The sequence below is a fragment of the Megascapheus bottae genome, chromosome 25 (assembly GCF_031878675.1).
Source record: "Megascapheus bottae isolate mThoBot1 chromosome 25, mThoBot2.hap1, whole genome shotgun sequence".
Classification (NCBI taxonomy): Eukaryota; Metazoa; Chordata; class Mammalia; order Rodentia; family Geomyidae; genus Megascapheus; species Megascapheus bottae.
This window is the reverse complement of record NC_143533.1, coordinates 21,215,723-21,233,432: the sequence shown is the minus strand read 5'-3', so window position 1 is coordinate 21,233,432 and position 17,710 is coordinate 21,215,723. Positions and strand designations below refer to the sequence as shown.

General features: G+C 46.3%; 3 protein-coding genes across 4 annotated transcripts; 1 reads left to right on the top strand and 2 right to left on the bottom strand.

The window, feature by feature from the left end:
- Window positions 1-70: 70 nt before the first annotated feature.
- On the bottom strand, window positions 71-7,794 carry Serinc4 (serine incorporator 4). Its single transcript, XM_090318473.1, has 12 exons — window positions 7,283-7,794; window positions 6,487-6,654; window positions 6,138-6,316; window positions 5,596-5,675; window positions 4,735-4,828; window positions 2,959-3,170; window positions 2,688-2,783; window positions 2,464-2,590; window positions 2,034-2,106; window positions 1,559-1,607; window positions 1,290-1,443; window positions 71-1,112 (listed from the first exon to the last, which is right to left on the bottom strand). The coding sequence occupies exons 1-12, from the start codon at window positions 7,382-7,384 to the stop codon at window positions 926-928; spliced, it is 1,521 nt and encodes a 506-aa protein (XP_090174599.1). The 5' UTR covers window positions 7,385-7,794; the 3' UTR covers window positions 71-925.
- A 97-nt stretch (window positions 7,795-7,891) lies between these two features.
- Hypk (huntingtin interacting protein K) lies at window positions 7,892-8,970 on the top strand. Of its 2 annotated transcripts, XM_090318469.1 has the most exons (4): window positions 7,892-8,153; window positions 8,366-8,421; window positions 8,621-8,672; window positions 8,815-8,970. In XM_090318469.1, the coding sequence occupies exons 1-4, from the start codon at window positions 7,992-7,994 to the stop codon at window positions 8,908-8,910; spliced, it is 366 nt and encodes a 121-aa protein (XP_090174595.1). In that variant the 5' UTR covers window positions 7,892-7,991; the 3' UTR covers window positions 8,911-8,970. The 2 variants fall into 2 exon arrangements, with proteins under 2 accessions (XP_090174595.1, XP_090174596.1); XM_090318470.1 differs by lacking the exons at window positions 8,366-8,421; window positions 8,815-8,970 and having other exon boundaries at window positions 7,958-8,153; window positions 8,621-8,680.
- A 1,575-nt stretch (window positions 8,971-10,545) lies between these two features.
- Window positions 10,546-17,594, bottom strand: Mfap1 (microfibril associated protein 1). The gene is made up of 9 exons (XM_090318467.1): window positions 17,397-17,594; window positions 16,797-17,016; window positions 15,044-15,173; window positions 13,910-14,097; window positions 13,467-13,575; window positions 13,224-13,384; window positions 12,434-12,593; window positions 10,849-10,938; window positions 10,546-10,758 (listed from the first exon to the last, which is right to left on the bottom strand). The coding sequence occupies exons 1-9, from the start codon at window positions 17,473-17,475 to the stop codon at window positions 10,576-10,578; spliced, it is 1,320 nt and encodes a 439-aa protein (XP_090174593.1). The 5' UTR covers window positions 17,476-17,594; the 3' UTR covers window positions 10,546-10,575.
- Window positions 17,595-17,710: the final 116 nt, after the last annotated feature.

Here is a 17,710-nt window from a genome sequence, read left to right as displayed (position 1 = left end):
GACTGGGGTTTGGGGGGATGGGGATGGAGACATGATTGTCCTTTCCCACCAGAAGGGGAGAGCTTTTTAGATTATGGATATATAGAGCTAATGAGTGCGACATCACAGAAAGAAGCTTTATTTGCTATGATGGCCGGAAAAGCACTCAAGTGATGTGATAGAGGAACCCTTTCAGAACCACCGAGACTTCTTTTCTGTGGTTTTTGTCCCCCACACCAGCCCAGGATGGAGTTGAAGGCCTAAGAGGGAACGCTCCAGGACCCCACTTCATGCCTCTCTTCCTCACTCTTCCTTAGTTTGCTTGTCTGCTTGAAAGTTGGCCAAAACGTGCTGCTGTTCGCCAACTTCCTGAGGTCAGTTGCTCTCAAGTGTTGTTCACATTCTCTTCTGTCATTCCTCATGGAATGAGGGTGGTTTTTGTCTTCCCATTTCCCTTGACCTCCAAGTCAGAACTAAAACCTAAGATAGCCTCTGTGCCCCTTTCTTCCTGTGTCCTGGTTTGTTCTGCGTTCTTACCTCCCTGCGGCCAGGGCTGAATTGCTTATTTTCTTTATTTGCAAAGGCAAAGCCAATCTTGAGTCCCTGTTGGGTCTTTCCCTGCCTCTGTGAGGAGCCAGGAAAGGGCTGGTGCCACACTGTCTGCTAGGATCAGCAGTGGTTCCTGAGCCGCTGATTTGAGAGTTAAGCATGCTTAAACTGGGATGAAGATAACGGGTAGTTCCCATTTAGTCGGATACTGCCTGCAGCAGTAAAGTGTGTTTGACCACTTTGTCCAGTTCAGATGTATAGTACTAAATCTAAAGGGATATTGCTTCCCTCCCAGCTGCCCTGGAGGTGCTGAGCTGGGTAGCTCAGATTAGGGAGCACAATACTAAGGGAACCCCAGCTTGTTAAAAACAAAGCAAGAGCCCTAGACAGGAGGCTTTTACCCACCAATACTGATGCGATGCCTGGAGATAAGAGGGTGCTGAGGATTCAGGGTAGGGGACCAACAGCCTGGTGCCAGTAGTAAGCCCAGGTAGAGGAGTACACAGGTCCAGCATGAGACAACCTTGACCCAGAAGGTGGCCCAGCTACCCTTGGTAAAGGTCTCCAGTTCTGCTCCTTCATAGCTGTAGAACCAAAGACTTGTTATAGAATATGTAGGATCTTAGCTTTTAGACTATTCTACTTCCCCACAACCAGGGCAGACCCTTGTGTCTGAGAACCCTTGGGATGATCTTGAATTTATCCCCCCTAAAATAGCAAGGTTCTTTTAGCAGAGTATCTTGGGCCTACTTTCATCCTACCTGAACCAGTTGGTAAGAGTAACCATAACATAAAGTGAAGCAAGGAAAAAGACGAAATGGAAAGCAGAATAGCTGTAGGGAAGATGCTGGGCTTGTACTGGAGTTGCTGGAAGGTGGTCTTGGTCAGCTGGCCTAACCGTCCCATTCCTTTGGCCTGGAGAGAGGAAGAGCTGTTGGGAAGCAGGGCTGCAGAACTGAAGCCCTGCTTCCTTCTTCCAGCTGTTTTCACGTAAGGTCTTACAGGCTTAGATTGTTCATTTGACACTCACCATTCTCTGGCTCAACTGATTCTGGGCAACAGAAACAGAGTGAAGGCTTCTGGAAAACACGTAGCATGATTTAGAATGGCTTCAAAAGAAGGCGATGTTAATCTAGGAAAGTCCCCTTTGAGAAAAATAGGTCCAGTGAAGAAGTGGAGGCATTCCCCGGGTTCACTTTCTTGCTCCAGCATATAACTGGCTATGCAAACTTTGGTAAGATGTTTAATCTTTTGTGCCTCAATTTCTCCATTTGTAAAATGGATGGAGCAAATACCACCTACCTCACAGGGTTGTTGTGAGGATTAAATTAAATGAGATTATGTATGTAAAGTAGCACAGTGCCTAGCCCATTGTGGGTGTTCAATAAAAGGTAATAGCAGCTAGAATCTGAGCATTCTGGGCATAGAGGTTGGTAGGATATGTGTGTGTGTGTGTCTCTGTTGCGGGGAAGGGTTTGGGGGAATATTAAGCCCTTGCTCCTCACCTGGAACTCGTAGCAGTAAACCTTAATTATCCACAATGGCCCAAATAGCTCAGCCAGATATGAAGCCTCGTTGCTGGGAAAGAAGAAAGTTCTCAAGCTAGTCCCCTGGAAATAGAGAGGTTGAAGCCAGCTAATCTCTATGGATAACCCACAGGAAGGTACTTTTCACCAAAGATTGTTTGTTTATGTGAGGCCCCTAAAATCTACACATATGAAATTCTCTCACGTCATTACCCCCGCCCCCCATCGTCTCCACAGATCATCTGACAAAGTGCTATTCTTAGACATTGTCCTGATCATGGAGAGCTTGTCTCCTCGTCTTGCTGTTATGTTTAAGTAAACCAGGGCCCTAGACATTCTCCTGATTATCTCTCCCTCTCCTGGGCATTCTCCCTCCGCTCACACCTCTCCCCTTGACACCTTTACTCACCAAGCAAAAAGCACACAGGCATACATGATGGCAGTGCTTAACACAGCTACTGAGGTGTCTGGTACTTGGGGTTCCATTTTACTCAGGCCAGGCAGGCACAGGGTGTGATTCTGTCCCTGAAGGATTACTGGAGAGGGACAGCAGAAAAGTGTTAAGAACAAAATGGGATATTAAGCAGAAGCAGAGTAAGTTTTCTCTCCAGTAGTCCAGCTCTTGTTCCTTACCTCTCTCTGGAGGACGGCTGGACAATGCAGAGAAAGTCAGGTACATGATATAGCAGCTGATGATTGAGGCTTGTAGTAGGCCAGAACGGGGTTGCCCTAGGGAGAACAAGCAGGTATCATTGCTTTAGTTTATAGGGTAGTGGTAATTTTTTCTCCTGTACTTGTGTCTTCTCCCTCCCTGAGGGAAGCAGATTGTACCAGGCTATTGAAATTGGGAGAGCTAATACTAAATGGCTTTTGAAATCTGGAATGTAATAGGGCATATACCCACTGAGGCGGATGCAAGGAGTGACGGAGAGGAAGGACAGGAGGCCACAGAAACAAATGTTGAGACTAAGCAGCATCTTGTTGAGCAGGCAGCCCATGGGATGTGTGTAGTGGTGAAACAAGAGCGCAGTTCCTACACCTGCCAAGCTGTAGAATCCCGTGGTAGCCAGCAACACAGCTAGGAACCAGCTGCAGTTTTGGGCTGCACCTGTCTGCCTAAGGAAGAGAAATGGGAGGTGGCGTGGCTCTCCAACTCTTCAGCTCAAGGCTACCACCCTACCCTTGTGTCCAGCCCCACTTCCCGTTTTCTAGAGGTTAATTGGAAATAAAAATCTCAGGTCCTTTTGTGCCCGGGCTAGTTTTGAACCTTGATCCTTAGATCTCAGCATCTTGAGTAGATAGGATTACAGGCGTGAGCCACCTCGCCCAGCTTAACTCTTTTTATCCACTATTAACTGTTCTCCCTGTGCCCAGAAGATCGGTGTGATTAGATGTCCCACTGTCTCTGAGAATATTTTTTGGTGAGTCCTGGGGCTTGAACTGAGTTCTGTCTGAGCTTTTGTGCTGAAGGCTAGTGTTCTACCGCTGGAGTCACAGCTCTAGTTCCAACTTTTTGGTAGTTAACTGGAGTTAAGAATCTCAGACTTTCCTGCTCAGGTTGGCTTCAAACCTGAGTCCTCGGATCTCAGCCTCCTGAGTAGGTAAGATGATAGGCGTGAAGCACTGGTATCTGGTATCACCTGTTTTGTGGCTCACTATCAACTGGGGTTTGAACTCTCAGGGCTTCATGATTTGGCTTATTTTGGCCATTTCTGGGGCTTAGACTCATGGCCTGAGCTTCTTTTCTTTTTTTTTGGTCCCTCATGGGGCTTGATCTCTGCCTAGTCACTGTCCCTGAGTTCTTCAGCTCAAGACTAGCGCTCTACCACTTGAGCCATAGCACTACTTCTGATTTTCTGGTGATTAATTGGAGATAAGAGTCTCACAGATTTTTGTGCCCAGGCTGGCTCTGAACCGAAATTCTCAGCCTTATAAGTAACTAGGATTATAGGCGTGAGCTACCAGGGTCTACTGGCCCTGAGCCACAGCACCACTTCCAGCATTTTCTGTTAATGTGGAATTGAACCCAGAGCTTCATGTATGCTAGATAAGAACTCTACCCCTAAGCCACACTCTCAACCTCTGATCTGCCTGTTTAGCTATTCCTCCAGCCTGCCTTTCTGCTGTTTACTTGAAGATGTAATCTTGTGGACACCATCTGAGTGTCTGATACTCCTTGTCTCAGTTTGTTGAGTAAGATTACTTGTGCCTAGCTTATTTTATTTTATTTTTTAAAACAGTTCTGAGAGCTGGGTGCCATGGCTCACGCTTGTAATACTAGCTACTCAGGAAGCTGAGATCTGAGGATCAAGTTTCAAAGCCAGCCCGGGCACAAAAGTACCTGAGATTCTTATCTCCATAGAAAACATGGCAAGTGGGCCGTGGCTCAAGGGTAGGGTGGTAGCCTTGAGCTGAAGAGCGCTGAGCTGAAGAGCTCAGGGACAGTGCCCAGGCCAAGTTCAAGCCCCATGACCCACAAAATAAATAAATAAAAAGTACAGAGGATGGAACTAAGGGGTCTCCACTTGAGCTATGCCCCAGTCCCATTCCTGAGGTGTTTTGGTAGTACTCAAAGCCCATGGCTCTCTAGTGACTTACTGTGCTCTTTGCTCAGTCTTCCTGCATCCACTAATACTTGTCAGCCACTGTAGGAAGAACTTTAAGGGTATAGGTCCCTTACCAGTTCTTGTTCCAGGTGTGTGCAAAGGCTGTGATGAGCACTAACTGCAGGAGGATGAATGTGAAGCCTCCACAGATGCCAATGTAATGCCAGGCTGCAAAATGGTGATCGTATCAGTCACTGTGCCTCTTCTCCCCACCTGTTTTTTCTTTTCTTTTCTGCCAGTGCTAGGCTTTAAACTCAGGGCCCGGGTGTTACCCCTGAGCTTTTTTTTTCTCAAGGTTATTGTTCCACCACTTGAGCCACTGCTCCACTTCTGGCTTTCTAGTACTTTTTTGAAGATAAGAGTCATATGGATTTTACTGCTCAGTCAGACTTCCAACTATGATATTGAGATCTCAGCTTCCTGAGTAGCTCTATCTGCTGAGGCACACCTCCAGTCCTATTTTGAGATAGGGTCTTGCTTTGGCCCGGTTTCAAGCCTGGGTGTGATCCACCTGTATTACACTTCCCAGTAGCTATGATAAGGGATGAGAAGGTGTCTTGAGAACTTTACTGCCTGGACTTGTCTTGAACTTTTTTTAAACACATTTGCAGGACTTGGAGTTTGACCTGGTGGTAGAGTGTTTGCCTAGCGTGCATGAAGACCCAGGTTCGATTCCTAGAATAAGCCCAAAGTGGTAGAGCTCTAGCCTTCAAAGAAAAAAAAAAAAAAAAAAAGCCTAAGGGCAGTGCCCAGGCCCTGAGTTCAAGCCCCAGGACTGGAAAAAACAACAACAAAAATACTTATGTTACCCAGGCCAGTCTTGAACGTAATGATCCTCCTGCCTCAGCCTCTGTGGTACCGAGATGACAAGTATGTGTACCACACCTGGCTCCCTGCCCAACATGTTAGATTTTTAGCTGTGAGACGGACAGTACCTGGGAAGAGATGATCATCTGGGATGCAGAAGGCAAGGACACAGAGGCATAACAGGAACAACAGCTTGAGGAGCCAAAAGCTGGTTTGGTGGGAGAGAAGAAAACTAGACTCAGAAGAAAAGGCAAGGGTGAAGAATGCCTATGGGAAGAGGAGGAGAACAAATGGAGGATGAGGGCAAAGAAGACCATACTAAGTACAAGAAAGGAGCCAGCCCCAAGTGACAGGGTCTGGGAACAAACTCCTTGTATTTACTTCCAAACTAAGTTAAAGATACCTGAATAATATCTGAGCTACACTTTATACTTCACAAAAGGTTGCATATAATAACACCATTGTTATCTCCACTGTAGACATAAGCAGTTACAAAAGGGTAAGTATCTGGCTCAAGGCCACTCAGAAAGCATAAAGCATAGCGGAAGCAGGGACTTAAACCTGTTTTCTGTCTTTGTAGAGTGCTGTTACTTCATTCTGGAACTTCTTTATCCAGTTTGGGTGTACTTTCTTTTTCTGTCTCCTCCCCACCCAAAAAGTACACACAAACCTGTTATGCAGCTGTGCCCGTAGGCTCGTGGGGGAGTGGAGGTGGACTAGCATGATGGCTTGCACCAGGTGGAAGGTAGCAGTTCCTGCGCACACTCGGTACACAGCCCCGGAGCCACTGAGCACTGGACAGGCAGGGTGGCCAAACAGGTGGGCACAGAATGCTGAGGGCATCTGGATCTGGAGGGGAGGGTATGTGAGAAACAGCAGGGCAAGTCACTATGTATAGGTACCTACTCACTGCTAGGACCTCCTTTGGCTCCTACCCCAAATCCAAATCTATTGCCATTTTATTTTAATTCTGCCCACTTTGCAGCCAACCCCCCACTACTTACTCCCTATCTTTGTACCTTGCCCCAGACTTTCTCCACCACAGTCCTTGACAGCAGGAGGCAGCAGACTGCTGAGGCCCCCATATGGATGAAGGTGTAGAGCAGGCGGCTACGAGTAGATGTGGTGAGAGAGGGCCGCCTACGGTGGCAGCATCTGGCACGAGAAGCAGGCCCACAGCACAAAACCTGGGGGTACAGCAAATTCAGGAGAGCAAGTTGGAAATTTACAGAAGACAGGCATTTTGACAAGTGTGAGTTAACCCATGGGGTTGAATTCCAGATATTTCCCTTCCTTTTACTCAGGAATTCTCAATGATTGTGAGCTATTTGAGATTGCTGTCCACTGACCACTGGAAAGGCTGTCAGTACAAGGACTGAGTGCAGGATTGAGCTATAAGGTTGGGAACAAGGGAAAAGAGGTTTACTCATTGATGAGGGCAAAAAAAAAAAAAAAAAAAAAAAAAAAGGCAAAGGAAGCTGGACTGGTGGCTCATGCCTGAAATCCTAGCTACTCAGGAGGCTGGGATTGCAGTTCGAAGTTGGCCCAGACAGGAAAGCCTGAGACTTTATTTCCAATAAACTACTCAGAAAAAGCCACAAGTGGTGCTGTGGCTCAAGTGGTAGAATGCTAAGCCTTGAGCACAGAGAGGCTCCCAGGGCCAGCGTTCAAGCCCCAGGACTGAACAGGGAAAAGAAACAGGAGGAATAGAGAAAAGGCAGATGTTGGTTTCTGAGGTTTTCCTCAGCTTCAGCCCTATGTTTCCAGCTTTTCAGAAAGGAGCTCTCAAACCTATCTGCCCAAATACCCTCTCACCTGATAGAAAGGTGTTTTCACTATGACATCGCTGACTCCATTGCGCTGCTGTGCCAGGGCCTGAGAGGTGCCATGGTCTGTGACTGCCTTTGCATCCACCATCTTTGTGTCAGGAAGAGGCCCAGGTCCACCAGATGAAATGTAGATGAGAAGGTAGCGGCCTCTGACTTCAGCCCATTAAGACTGCTGCCCTGCTGGAGCTGACCCCCCAGTCAAAGGCACCCTGGGGAACCCCAGGAAAGGAACACCGGTCACCAGGAAGTGGTCAACGCACACGCCCTGGTGAAGGCGCTTCCTTGTGAGGGGGCTGCACGCGTGGACGGATTAGGGGGTTTGCAAATCTGGCCTCAGGGCTTAGCGCTAATGGGTTTCGGATTAGTCTTCCATCCTGGTTGGACAGGCCTGGGGAGGTGGGGCTTGTCCCTCGGTGAGGAAGAGGGAAGGCTGTGGCTGGGGTGTCTGGAGTGGGGCAGGTCAGGCCCGGAAGACCGCACAGACGACGTCACCGGCCCGAGAGGAGAGGGGGTGTGGGGCCCCGCCAGCCACGGAGCCCTGGGAGCCCGGGCCCGAGGGGGTGGTCCCGCCGGCCCCGCCCCTCGCGGGCCGGAAGTCGGCGGCTGCCGGAAGTTGTCGTGAGGCGAGGGCTTGTGTGTGTGCGCGTGTGTGAGTGTGAGCGAGTGTGAGTGTGCGGCGGCGCGGCGAGAGCAGTATGGCGACCGAGGGAGACGTCGAGTTAGAGTTGGAGACCGAGACCAGCGGCCCAGAGCGGCCCCCCGAGAAGCCCCGGAAACATGACAGCGGTGCGGCCGACCTGGAGCGAGTCACCGACTACGCGGAGGAGAAGGAGATTCAGAGCTCCAACCTGGAGACGGTGAGGCCGGCCGGGCGCGGCCGAGCGGGCGGGGAGGCCGCCGCCCCGCCGGGCAGCCTGCGTGCTGCGGCCGAGCCCCTGGCTCCCGGGATCACGCGTGGCCGTGGACGCCGGCGGGACCGCGGGTCGGAGTCCTTGGCTTTTTCCTGTCACTGGCGAATTGGGAATTGTGGGGAGCGGAACCCCAGTAACCAGCCCCGTCTTTCCTGTAGGCCATGTCCGTCATTGGAGATCGACGGTCCCGGGAGCAGAAAGCCAAGCAGGAGCGGTAAGTCCGACACACTAAGCCAACCCTGTCAGCCGCCCTCCGTCCCCAGCGAACGAAACAGAAATATAGTCAAGCCGTACCATTCTCACTGCACTGCTGTGCATCTTCACTCAGTCACGTGTGTCTAGACTTACTTCCAAGGCGAGCTGGGAGTTAATGGTATACAAGAGCAAGGGCCGATGCACGTAAATATTTGCAGGGAGAAGGAACTGGCCAAGGTCACCATCAAAAAGGAAGATCTGGAGTTGATAGTGAGTAGCAATGCCTAACAAAGAACGGGCAAGGGAGGCTGTTTAGCTTCTTTTGGGTTTCCTGAAACAAGTGTAACCAATGAGTCTGTTGGCATGTCAGTGCTCTGAGGAAGCCTAACTTTATTGATCCCTTTGCTCGCAGATGTCAGAGATGGAGATCTCCAGAGCAGCAGCGGAGAGGAGCTTGCGGGAACACATGGGCAACGTGGTAGAAGCTCTTATTGCCCTAACCAACTGAGAGGTGCTTTCTCAGACATTTTTCTGGACTAACTTATTGCAATAAACTTTTTTCTTACTATCTTGGATCAACTACTCTTTCCTTGTAGTGTAATGGCATGTAACTGCAGTTTGTGACCTTCAACAACAACCCCTCAATGAATCTAGGTGGAAAAGTTAGATACAGATGTTCAGTGCCAGGTTCGTCTAACGCATGTTTAGCTCCACTATCTCAGAAGAGTAACTACACCTAGCGATAGGTGTCTCCAGAATTGCTTATGTAGCTTATCTCTTGCTACTTAGCTCAGGCTGGTCTGAGTGCTAGAATTCCAGACATGTACTACTCTGCTGGTCTCCAGAATAGTTTATGAAGTAGAGAGACTAGCACTTACTAAGGTGCTGATCCTTTCAGTCTAAAATCTGACTAAAATTACAATTTCAGTGCTTGATGGAGCAATAGAGCACCTGGCTAGCAAAAAAAGTATTGAACAGATATACTTAAATATAACAAATTATAACGTGTAAGAACTGATGAGCTGGTGAATGCAGAAGCGTAGCTAAATACCTGTTTGGGTGGACATTCAAATAGCAATGGTGCTTTACCCAAAGAATTTCAAAGCCTTGCTTTCATTTAGGAAAAAAATTTGGTGCTAATACCAAGGCTTGCGTTCAGGGACTTGGGTTCTTAGCCTTTTTGCTGAAGGCTGAGGCTACTCACTTGAGCCATAGCTGCTTTTTTTTCAGCCAGTTCAGGGGCTTGAACTCAGGGCCTGAGCACTGTCCTTGGACTCTTCACAGGGCTAGAAGGTCTACCCTTGAGCCACAGCACCACTTCCAGCTTTTTTCTACGTATGTATGTGCTGAGGAATCGAACCCTGGTGTTCATGCATGCTAGGCAAGCACTCTACACTAGGTCAAACTCCTGCCCCCCCCCCCTTTTTTTTTTTAATGCTGGTCCTGGGGCTTGAACTCAGGGCCTGGGCACTGTCCCTGAGCTTTACAATTCATGGCTAGTGCTCATTCCATTTGAATCACAATTCTACTTCTGGCCTTTCTGGTAGTTAATTGGAGACAGGAATAACACAAAGTGTTGCTCAGGCTGGCTCGAACTATGATCCTCAGATCTCAGGTAGCTAGGATTACAGGCATGAATGATGGGCACCCAGCTTCAGTTTATAGTTAATCCTTGTCAGTTTATACACTTCCAGTATGCTATAAACATTCCTAGTGTGTGATTCTTTTATTTGACATACATATACACAAATGGATCCAAAAGTATGTTCACTTAGAAAAGTTGACTATACCCAAAAATGCAGAACAGATTTCAATGAGCACAGATTAATAACTACTCCTAGCCCTCAGGTAGAAGTAATGCATTGTCCATTTGCATTGCTCACTGACACAGGTAAAGGTGCTAGAGAAACAAACTGAAACGGTCCCAAGTAAATTTGGGAAGTCACACAGAGAAACCTAAGATTTCTCAGAAGTTTTAAATGGAAGTCTCTAAGCCTATCTGGACAGTACTTTTCTGTGGGTTTCTCAATATGAGTCCAGACTTCAAAACACCTTCAAAGACTGGTTGGCCCAAAAGCACAGTAGGGCAGTTATTCCAGTAGGCTGCATACAAGAACCATGTAAGTGATGGTAAAAGGAGTTCTTGTGTCTGGAGTTGGAATAAATAGTTGAATTAGGTGGTTTTCCGCTTTTTGGCTGATGGTCGCTCAAATACGTCTCGTACTCCAGCAGCCTTTTGTTTAAAGAACTTTGTGTTCTGAGCACTCTCTTGACCCCATGCTGAGTCGAAGGAAGTGGTATCTTGATCCACAAGGTGGGTATATTTGGTACGACCAGAACGTCCAAAGTTCTTGACCTGAGGGAAGTATGGATGATGAGTTTTAGCAGAAAATATGCCTCAGACCTCAATACATTTTTCTTTGTTAACTAACAAGGGTCCCCATACCTGCATGACTTTAGGAAGGATCGTTTTGTTGAAATGATCCTCAAGGGTAGGTGCACTGAAATCTCTCTTGTATACTTCTTCATCTTCATCCTGTAGAAAAGAAGCCAGCCTGGTTTTATTTCCCAAATATTAAATGGGAAATACATAAAACTACAAGGACTAATGGAGGCAAAGGGTACTGAGTCTTTCTTAAAGATATATGACTAGTTGAGATGAGATTTATCTTCCTGTTACACTGCTTTTCCTTCTCATGTGTAGACACTTGGAAAGTTGGCATTCACTGTGCCATTTACTCACGCAGCTTCAATACCACAGAATCCCCAAATCTTCAATTCTAAATTTTCTGTTTTGTGTATGTATGTGTACCTTGGATATTTTATTGGAACACCTGGAGTGAAAAATCAAATCTCCAATCTAAATTGGCTTCTTCTGATTTATTTTGTACACAGGACCAGCATTCTTTCAATGATTCAGATTCAAAATCTGACTTTCTCTGTGTATATTCTGTCAGTTGCCACATCCTATAAACACTTCTTCTGCTGGTATGGGGGTTTGAACTCAGGTCATAATGTGCACTTGGCTTGTTAGTTGGGCTAGTACTCTTTTAATTTAAGGCTTGCCTACAGCTTAGCTTTTTAGTTGTTTTTTGTTTTTGTTTTGGCTATTCCTGGGGATTGAACTCAGGGCCTGAGCATTGTCCTTGGGCTTTCCTCATGGTTAGAGCTCTGTAACACTTGAGCCACAGCACCACTTCCAGCTTTTTCTATGTATATGGTACCCAAGAATTGAACCCGGGTCTTTGTGCATAATAGGCAAGCACTGTACCACTAGACCAAAATCCTCACCCCTAGTTGGTTATTTTTTGTGCTAGTACTGGGGCTTCAACTCCGGGCCTGGGTACGTAACCCTTAGCTTTTTTTTGTTTAGCTGGTTGTTGTGGGAGATGGAGCCCTTTGGATTTTTCTGCCCAAATATGAGTTACTATACAGCAACTTGCAAAGCTTGATTTATGGATTATGATACCTAAATAGTTTTGAAAACCTAATTAGTTGGGTATTTAGGTAGATTAAATTGGTATGCCATTGTTTCTTTCTGAGAGCTGAGTAAAATGGAACCACTGCTGCTGCTGGCTGCTGCTTCTACAATCCAGTTGCTAATGCTTTATATTCTGAGGCAAAAAGCAAATAAGGCTGGGCATATTGGCTCACACTTGGCATACTAGCTATTCGGGAGGCTGAGAATGGGAACACTATGTTAAAGTCTAGCTTAGGCAAAAAAAAGTTCACAAGACTCCATCTCAATTAAAAGGCTGGGTCCTGTGGTAACATTCAGGTCATCCGAGCAAGAGTCATGGTCCAGGCCAGTCATACTATCTAAGAAATAAAACAGAGCAAATAGAGGTGGGGACTTGGCTCCAGTGGTAGTCTGCTTAGCAAGTTTAAATTGTATGGCCATCAAAAATAGCAAAAGGCAAATGGGAAGGCTGACTAAAGGCAAGTAGAAATCATATTCAATGAGGTTGTTCTCATCCAAGGACAAAGAACTCAAAGAGCTTCTCAGTTATTCCTAATGGGTTTTCACTTACCATGAAGAAGGCACCTCGGTGATAATACTTTTGTAAAAACTTGTATTTGCCTTTAACAGCTTTGTTTGTAATGACTTTGCCATTTGCCCGAAGTTCAGCTCGCCTCTCCTCTTCAGTTAGGTTTCGCATGCGTTCAATTTCTGCTTTCTCCTTTTCAAGTCTGTCCAGAAAGCAAAAGTACACATTAGTATATTTTCAGCTGAAAGGCCCAGGTGTCTCAAAACAAGACTTCTATTTCCTTCCAGTTTTATTTATGTTCTTCAATTCTACTCTTTGCCTGTAAGGAATTAAGATCAGGAGCTCAATAAAAGCTGAGTTGGCCCTCGTTATGTTTACCTGATGTGCAAACTTTTTAGAAGCTGTTTCTAGCATTTCTGAGGTTCAGAAATGCTATCACTTGATAACTGTGTATTTGTTGCTGTTCCTAATGGAAGCCTACCACATAATCATTAATTTTAGTGATTTTTTTTTAACTTTTTCTTTTGGGAAAAGGGGGTAATATACCATTTTTCTGTAAGTATGTATAAATACACACAATTTTAATGTGAAAGGATGCTCCTGAAAAATATAAACATTAGAAACTGAGGCCAAGCAGGTGCTGGTGTCTCATCCCTGTAATCCTAGCTATTGAGATCTGAGGATCTGAGGATTAAGGTTAAAAGCCAGCTCAGGCAGGAAAGTACATGAGCACTAAAATGCTGGAAGTGGAGCCATGTTTCAAGTGGCAGAGCATTAGCCTTGCACACGAAAGCTCAAGGATAGCACTGAGGCCCTGAAGTCTGTTACTCACGCTTCTCGGTCTTCTCGGTCCCTCTTGATTCTTTTGAGTTCTCGAACTTTCCATGCTTCATATTCTTCCTCATCATTTTCATCATCAGTATTGAGAGCGTCCAGTGCAGCCAGGGACCGTTTATTCTCCTCCAGCTCTTTCTTGGTCTCCTCTTCTACAATCTGGGTAAGGAGAATACTTTAGTTGTTAGACTTCCTCGACAGAGAAACGCGTTATATTAATCCTTGTATCTCAATCTAGTACCTTAAGTGTGTACTTGCGTCTCTCCTCAGCCAAGCGTTTAGCTTCCTGCTCCAACTCTTTCTGTTTTAGCGCTTCAGCCTCACGTTCTTGAACTGTTACTCGGTCTTTCCTGTATCACAGAGGTCTGTTAATTGCCCTTACTGTGGAACTCTGTTCTCTTATGCACAGTCCCACCCAAATAAGACAAAGCCAAACAATTTTTGTTTCTATTATTTGCAAACCAGGAGTCATCTCAGGTCTTCAGAGCACTGAAATTCCATTCAAAAATTGCCTAAACATGGAACCTATTGGACTGTTACATAGTAGGATTTCAAGCCATTAGGAAAGAGGAATTTGTTCTTTAATCTTAGTTTTGTGTTTATATATATATACCAGAGACTGATACATTTTCAGTCACGCCTGGAAATAACTGTTCATTCTGATGTGGCTTATGAAGTACTTACTTTCGGATGAAGACAGGCTTAAGGCGAGGCTCCATCTCATCTTCACTGTCTGTATACTCTTCGTATTCAGATTCTGATTCTGACTCTTCTCCAGAACGTCCTTCATCTTCTACCTCCATGACTTCCATCTCTTCATTCTTCCTTTCCTGTGCTCGCTGACGCATCATACCACGGCGCCGTTCTATTTCCTATTAAGGCATACATCTAGACTAGTTATTCAAAAGATGATTTTATTGTCTTTAGTGCTAGAGCTTTAGCCCATAGCTTTGTAAACGCTAAGCCACAAGGTGTATAGGTTCAACACCTAGTGTTGCTATATTCTTCCTTATAACATGCAACAAAAGCCAGGCACTGATAGCTCATGCCTGTCATCCCAGCCACTCAGGAGCTTAAGATTGGAGGATCATTGTGCAAAGTTAGCCTGCTCAGAAAAGTCCCCTTGAGACTCCTATCTCCAAAGAACCACTCCAAAATTGGACGTGGTGCTATGGTAGAGCACTAGTGTTGAGCAAAAGAGCTCAGGGACAGCACCTAGGCCCTGAGGTCAAGCCCACTTAAAAATAAACACTCAAAAAAGCTTGACCACTGGTGGCTCATACATGAAATTTGTATTACTCAGGAGGCTGAGAGTTGAGGATCCAGGTTCAAAGACAGCCAAGACAAAAAAGTCTGAGACCCTTATCTCTAGTTTGCAGTAAAAAGCTAGAACTGGAGCTGTGACTCAAGTGGTAGAGTGCTTGCCTTGAATGTAAAAGTCAAATGTGTGCTCAAGTCCCTAAGTTCAAGCCCCAGTACCAGCAACATTTAAAAAAAAGCTGCTCAATGAATTGTGACAATTAGCGAGCAATTTAGCACTATAAATAGGAAACAATCATCAGAGTCCTGCCAAAAGCATTAAGCAAGACATATATATATATATATATATATATTTTTTTTTTTTTTTTTGAGGGGGGTGTCATGGGGCTTGAACTTGGCCTGGGCGCTGTCCCTGAGCTCTTCAGCTCAAGGCTACCACCCTACCCTTGAGCCACAACCCCACTTCTCATTTTCTAGAGGTTAATTGGAGATAAGTCTCACCATGACCAGCTGGAAATATTTTTGTGCCCCCAAAAAACCTATTTCCCTTTATCCTACCTCATCATCAATTTCTTCTTCTTCTTCTTCACTGCTGTCTTCTCTTTCCATCCGCCAAGCATCTCCTTCTACTTCTGAATCACTTTCTCCTACCACTTCAGGTTCCACTATTTTCCGATGTCGTGCCAATCTGTAAAAGAGAATCTTTGAGTATAACACCAATGTCACAAAATGAAGGATTATTAATCACATTTATTTAGTTATAGAGCACTCTGACATAATTACTTTCATTAACACAGAAATTTTGAGACAAAATTGAGTTGCAGATTAAAGAAACTAATAAAAAATATCAAAGCAAATTGATTTGTTGAATGGTAACTCCTTTTTTTTTTTTTTGCCAGTCCTGGGCTTGAGCTCAGGGCCTGAGCACTGTCCTTGGACTTTCTCAAGGCTAGAGCTCTACCACTTGTGCCTCAGCACCACTTCCGGCTTTTTGCTATATGTGGCACCGATGAATCGAACCCGGGTCTTCATGCATGCTAGGCAAGCACTTTAACCACTAGGCCAAACTCCCGGCCCTGAATGGTAACTCCTTTTATATAACTTTTTTTTTTTTTTTGGTTGGTCATAGGGCTTGAAGTCTGGGCTTGGGCGCTGTCCCTGAACTCTTCAGCTTGAGCCACAGAGCTACTTCCAGTTTTCTGGTGATTGGATATAACAGTCTCACAGACTTATCTGGGTGTAGTTGGCTCATGCCTGTAATTCTAGCTACTCAAGACTGAAATCTGAGGATCATGGTTCAAAGCTAGCTACACAGGAGTATATGAAACACACCTCCAGTTAATACCAGAAAACCAGAAGTGGTGCTGTGGCTCAAGGGGTAGCCTTGAATTGCTCAGGGACAGTGCCCACGGCCAGAGTTCAAGTCCCAAGACGGACCAAAAAAACAAAAAGGAGTCTCACAGACTTTCCTGCCCTGCCTAGCTTTGAACCTCAATCCTCTGATCTCAACCTCCTGAGTAGCTAGGATTACAGATGTGAGTCACTGGTACCTGGTTCTGGGCTGGCTTTGAATCGCCATTCTCAGATCTCAGCCCCCTGAGTAGCTAGGATTATAGGTATGAACTCCCAGCTATATAATTATTTAAATATAATAAAAGTATGATGGCTTAAGCCTGTAATTGTAGCTGTTCTAGAGGCTGAGATCTGAGGATTAAAGTTTGCCCAGGCAAAGAAGTCTGTGAGACTCATCTACAATTAAGTATCAAAAACTGTTAGTGGAACTAACAGTTCTACAGTGTTAAGAGTGATAACCTTGAGCAAAATGATAATAAAAGTAATTTTTAAAAAAAGAAAAAGAAAAAGAAGGAGCCAGGAATTTGGCCTAGTGGTAGAGTGCTTGTATAGCATACAAGAAGACCCTGGTTCAATTCCTTGGTACCACATACATAGAAAAAAGCCAGAAAAGGTGCTGTAGCTCAAGTGGTAGAGCTCTAACCTTGAGAAAGCCCAAGAACAGTGCTCAGGCCATGAGTTCAAGGCCCAGGACTGGTTAAAAGAAAAGAAAGGCCAAGTGCTGGTGACTTACACTTGTAATCCAAGCTACTCAGGAGGTTGAGATCTGAGGACTGTGGTTCAAAGCCAAACTGAGCAGGAAAGCCAATAAACTAGGATCACAAGTGTGAGCCACCAGCAAAAGTGAGAGAGAGGAAAATGTACTTGGCACACATTACGTACCATCCAGGCATGAGCTACAACTGTACTGCTAACCAGTAGAGGTTCACGTCTAGGTAAACAACAGCCTAGTCCTTACCTCTCTTCCACATCTTCACTGATACGGTTTTGTAAGCGCCGCAGACGAGGGTCACTAGATGAGTCCTCCTCCTGTTCCTCAGGCTCTGCTTCTTGTTCTTTGGCTTTCTTAATGAACTGAAATTCCTCATCCTCTTCATCTGAGGACTCCATGGGGGCATAGTCTGGCCTCTTTCCGGACACATAACGTTTCACCTTCACCTTCTCCATCGAAATCTCACCTGGGTGGGCATGGTAACTTAAGTTTCAATACCCCTTTCCTCTGTCACCTTCAGGAGGCATGCACTTAATACATTCGCTTCCAGAGCATTCGCTATGCAAGTCCAAGGAATTAGGGGGAGGCCAAGGGAAGAGGGGTTCTTCACTTCTATGAGGCAGACAGGACGGGACGCAGGTACAAGCGGGGAGAAATGAGTCCCGTCCCCCCCCCCCCCACCTGTAGGCAATGCGACCGGGGACAAATTGTGTGTGTGGTGGTGGGGGAGACGTCAGGTGGAAGACATGGGAGGCTGGGTCTTCAGGGTCGGTGGAGCTGGCCTGGACGGCCTAGAAGGAGGAATGAACGATGCTGCCAGGGCTGAGAGACAAGAGTGCACAGTACCTTTCTCATTGCGAACCGGGACGGCCCCAGCCGTCGACTGAATAGGTGGTTGCTTCATGAGTGCGCTTGGGACCGACATGGTGACGGCAGCGGCGGCGGTGGGTCTCCAAACCTGACTAGTCCAAAACCATACACAAAGCGAACCAGAAAACCGCTTCCCTCCCCGGCGACTCCGACGCTGGCGGCGCGGCTGACAGAGAGACGACGGACGCCGCAGCTAGAGAAACCGGAAGTGCGCGGGCGGGCGGAGGATTGTGGGATCTCGGAAGACCGCCGCGGGCACGGCTCCCCACGAAAGGCTCCCTTTGCTACTG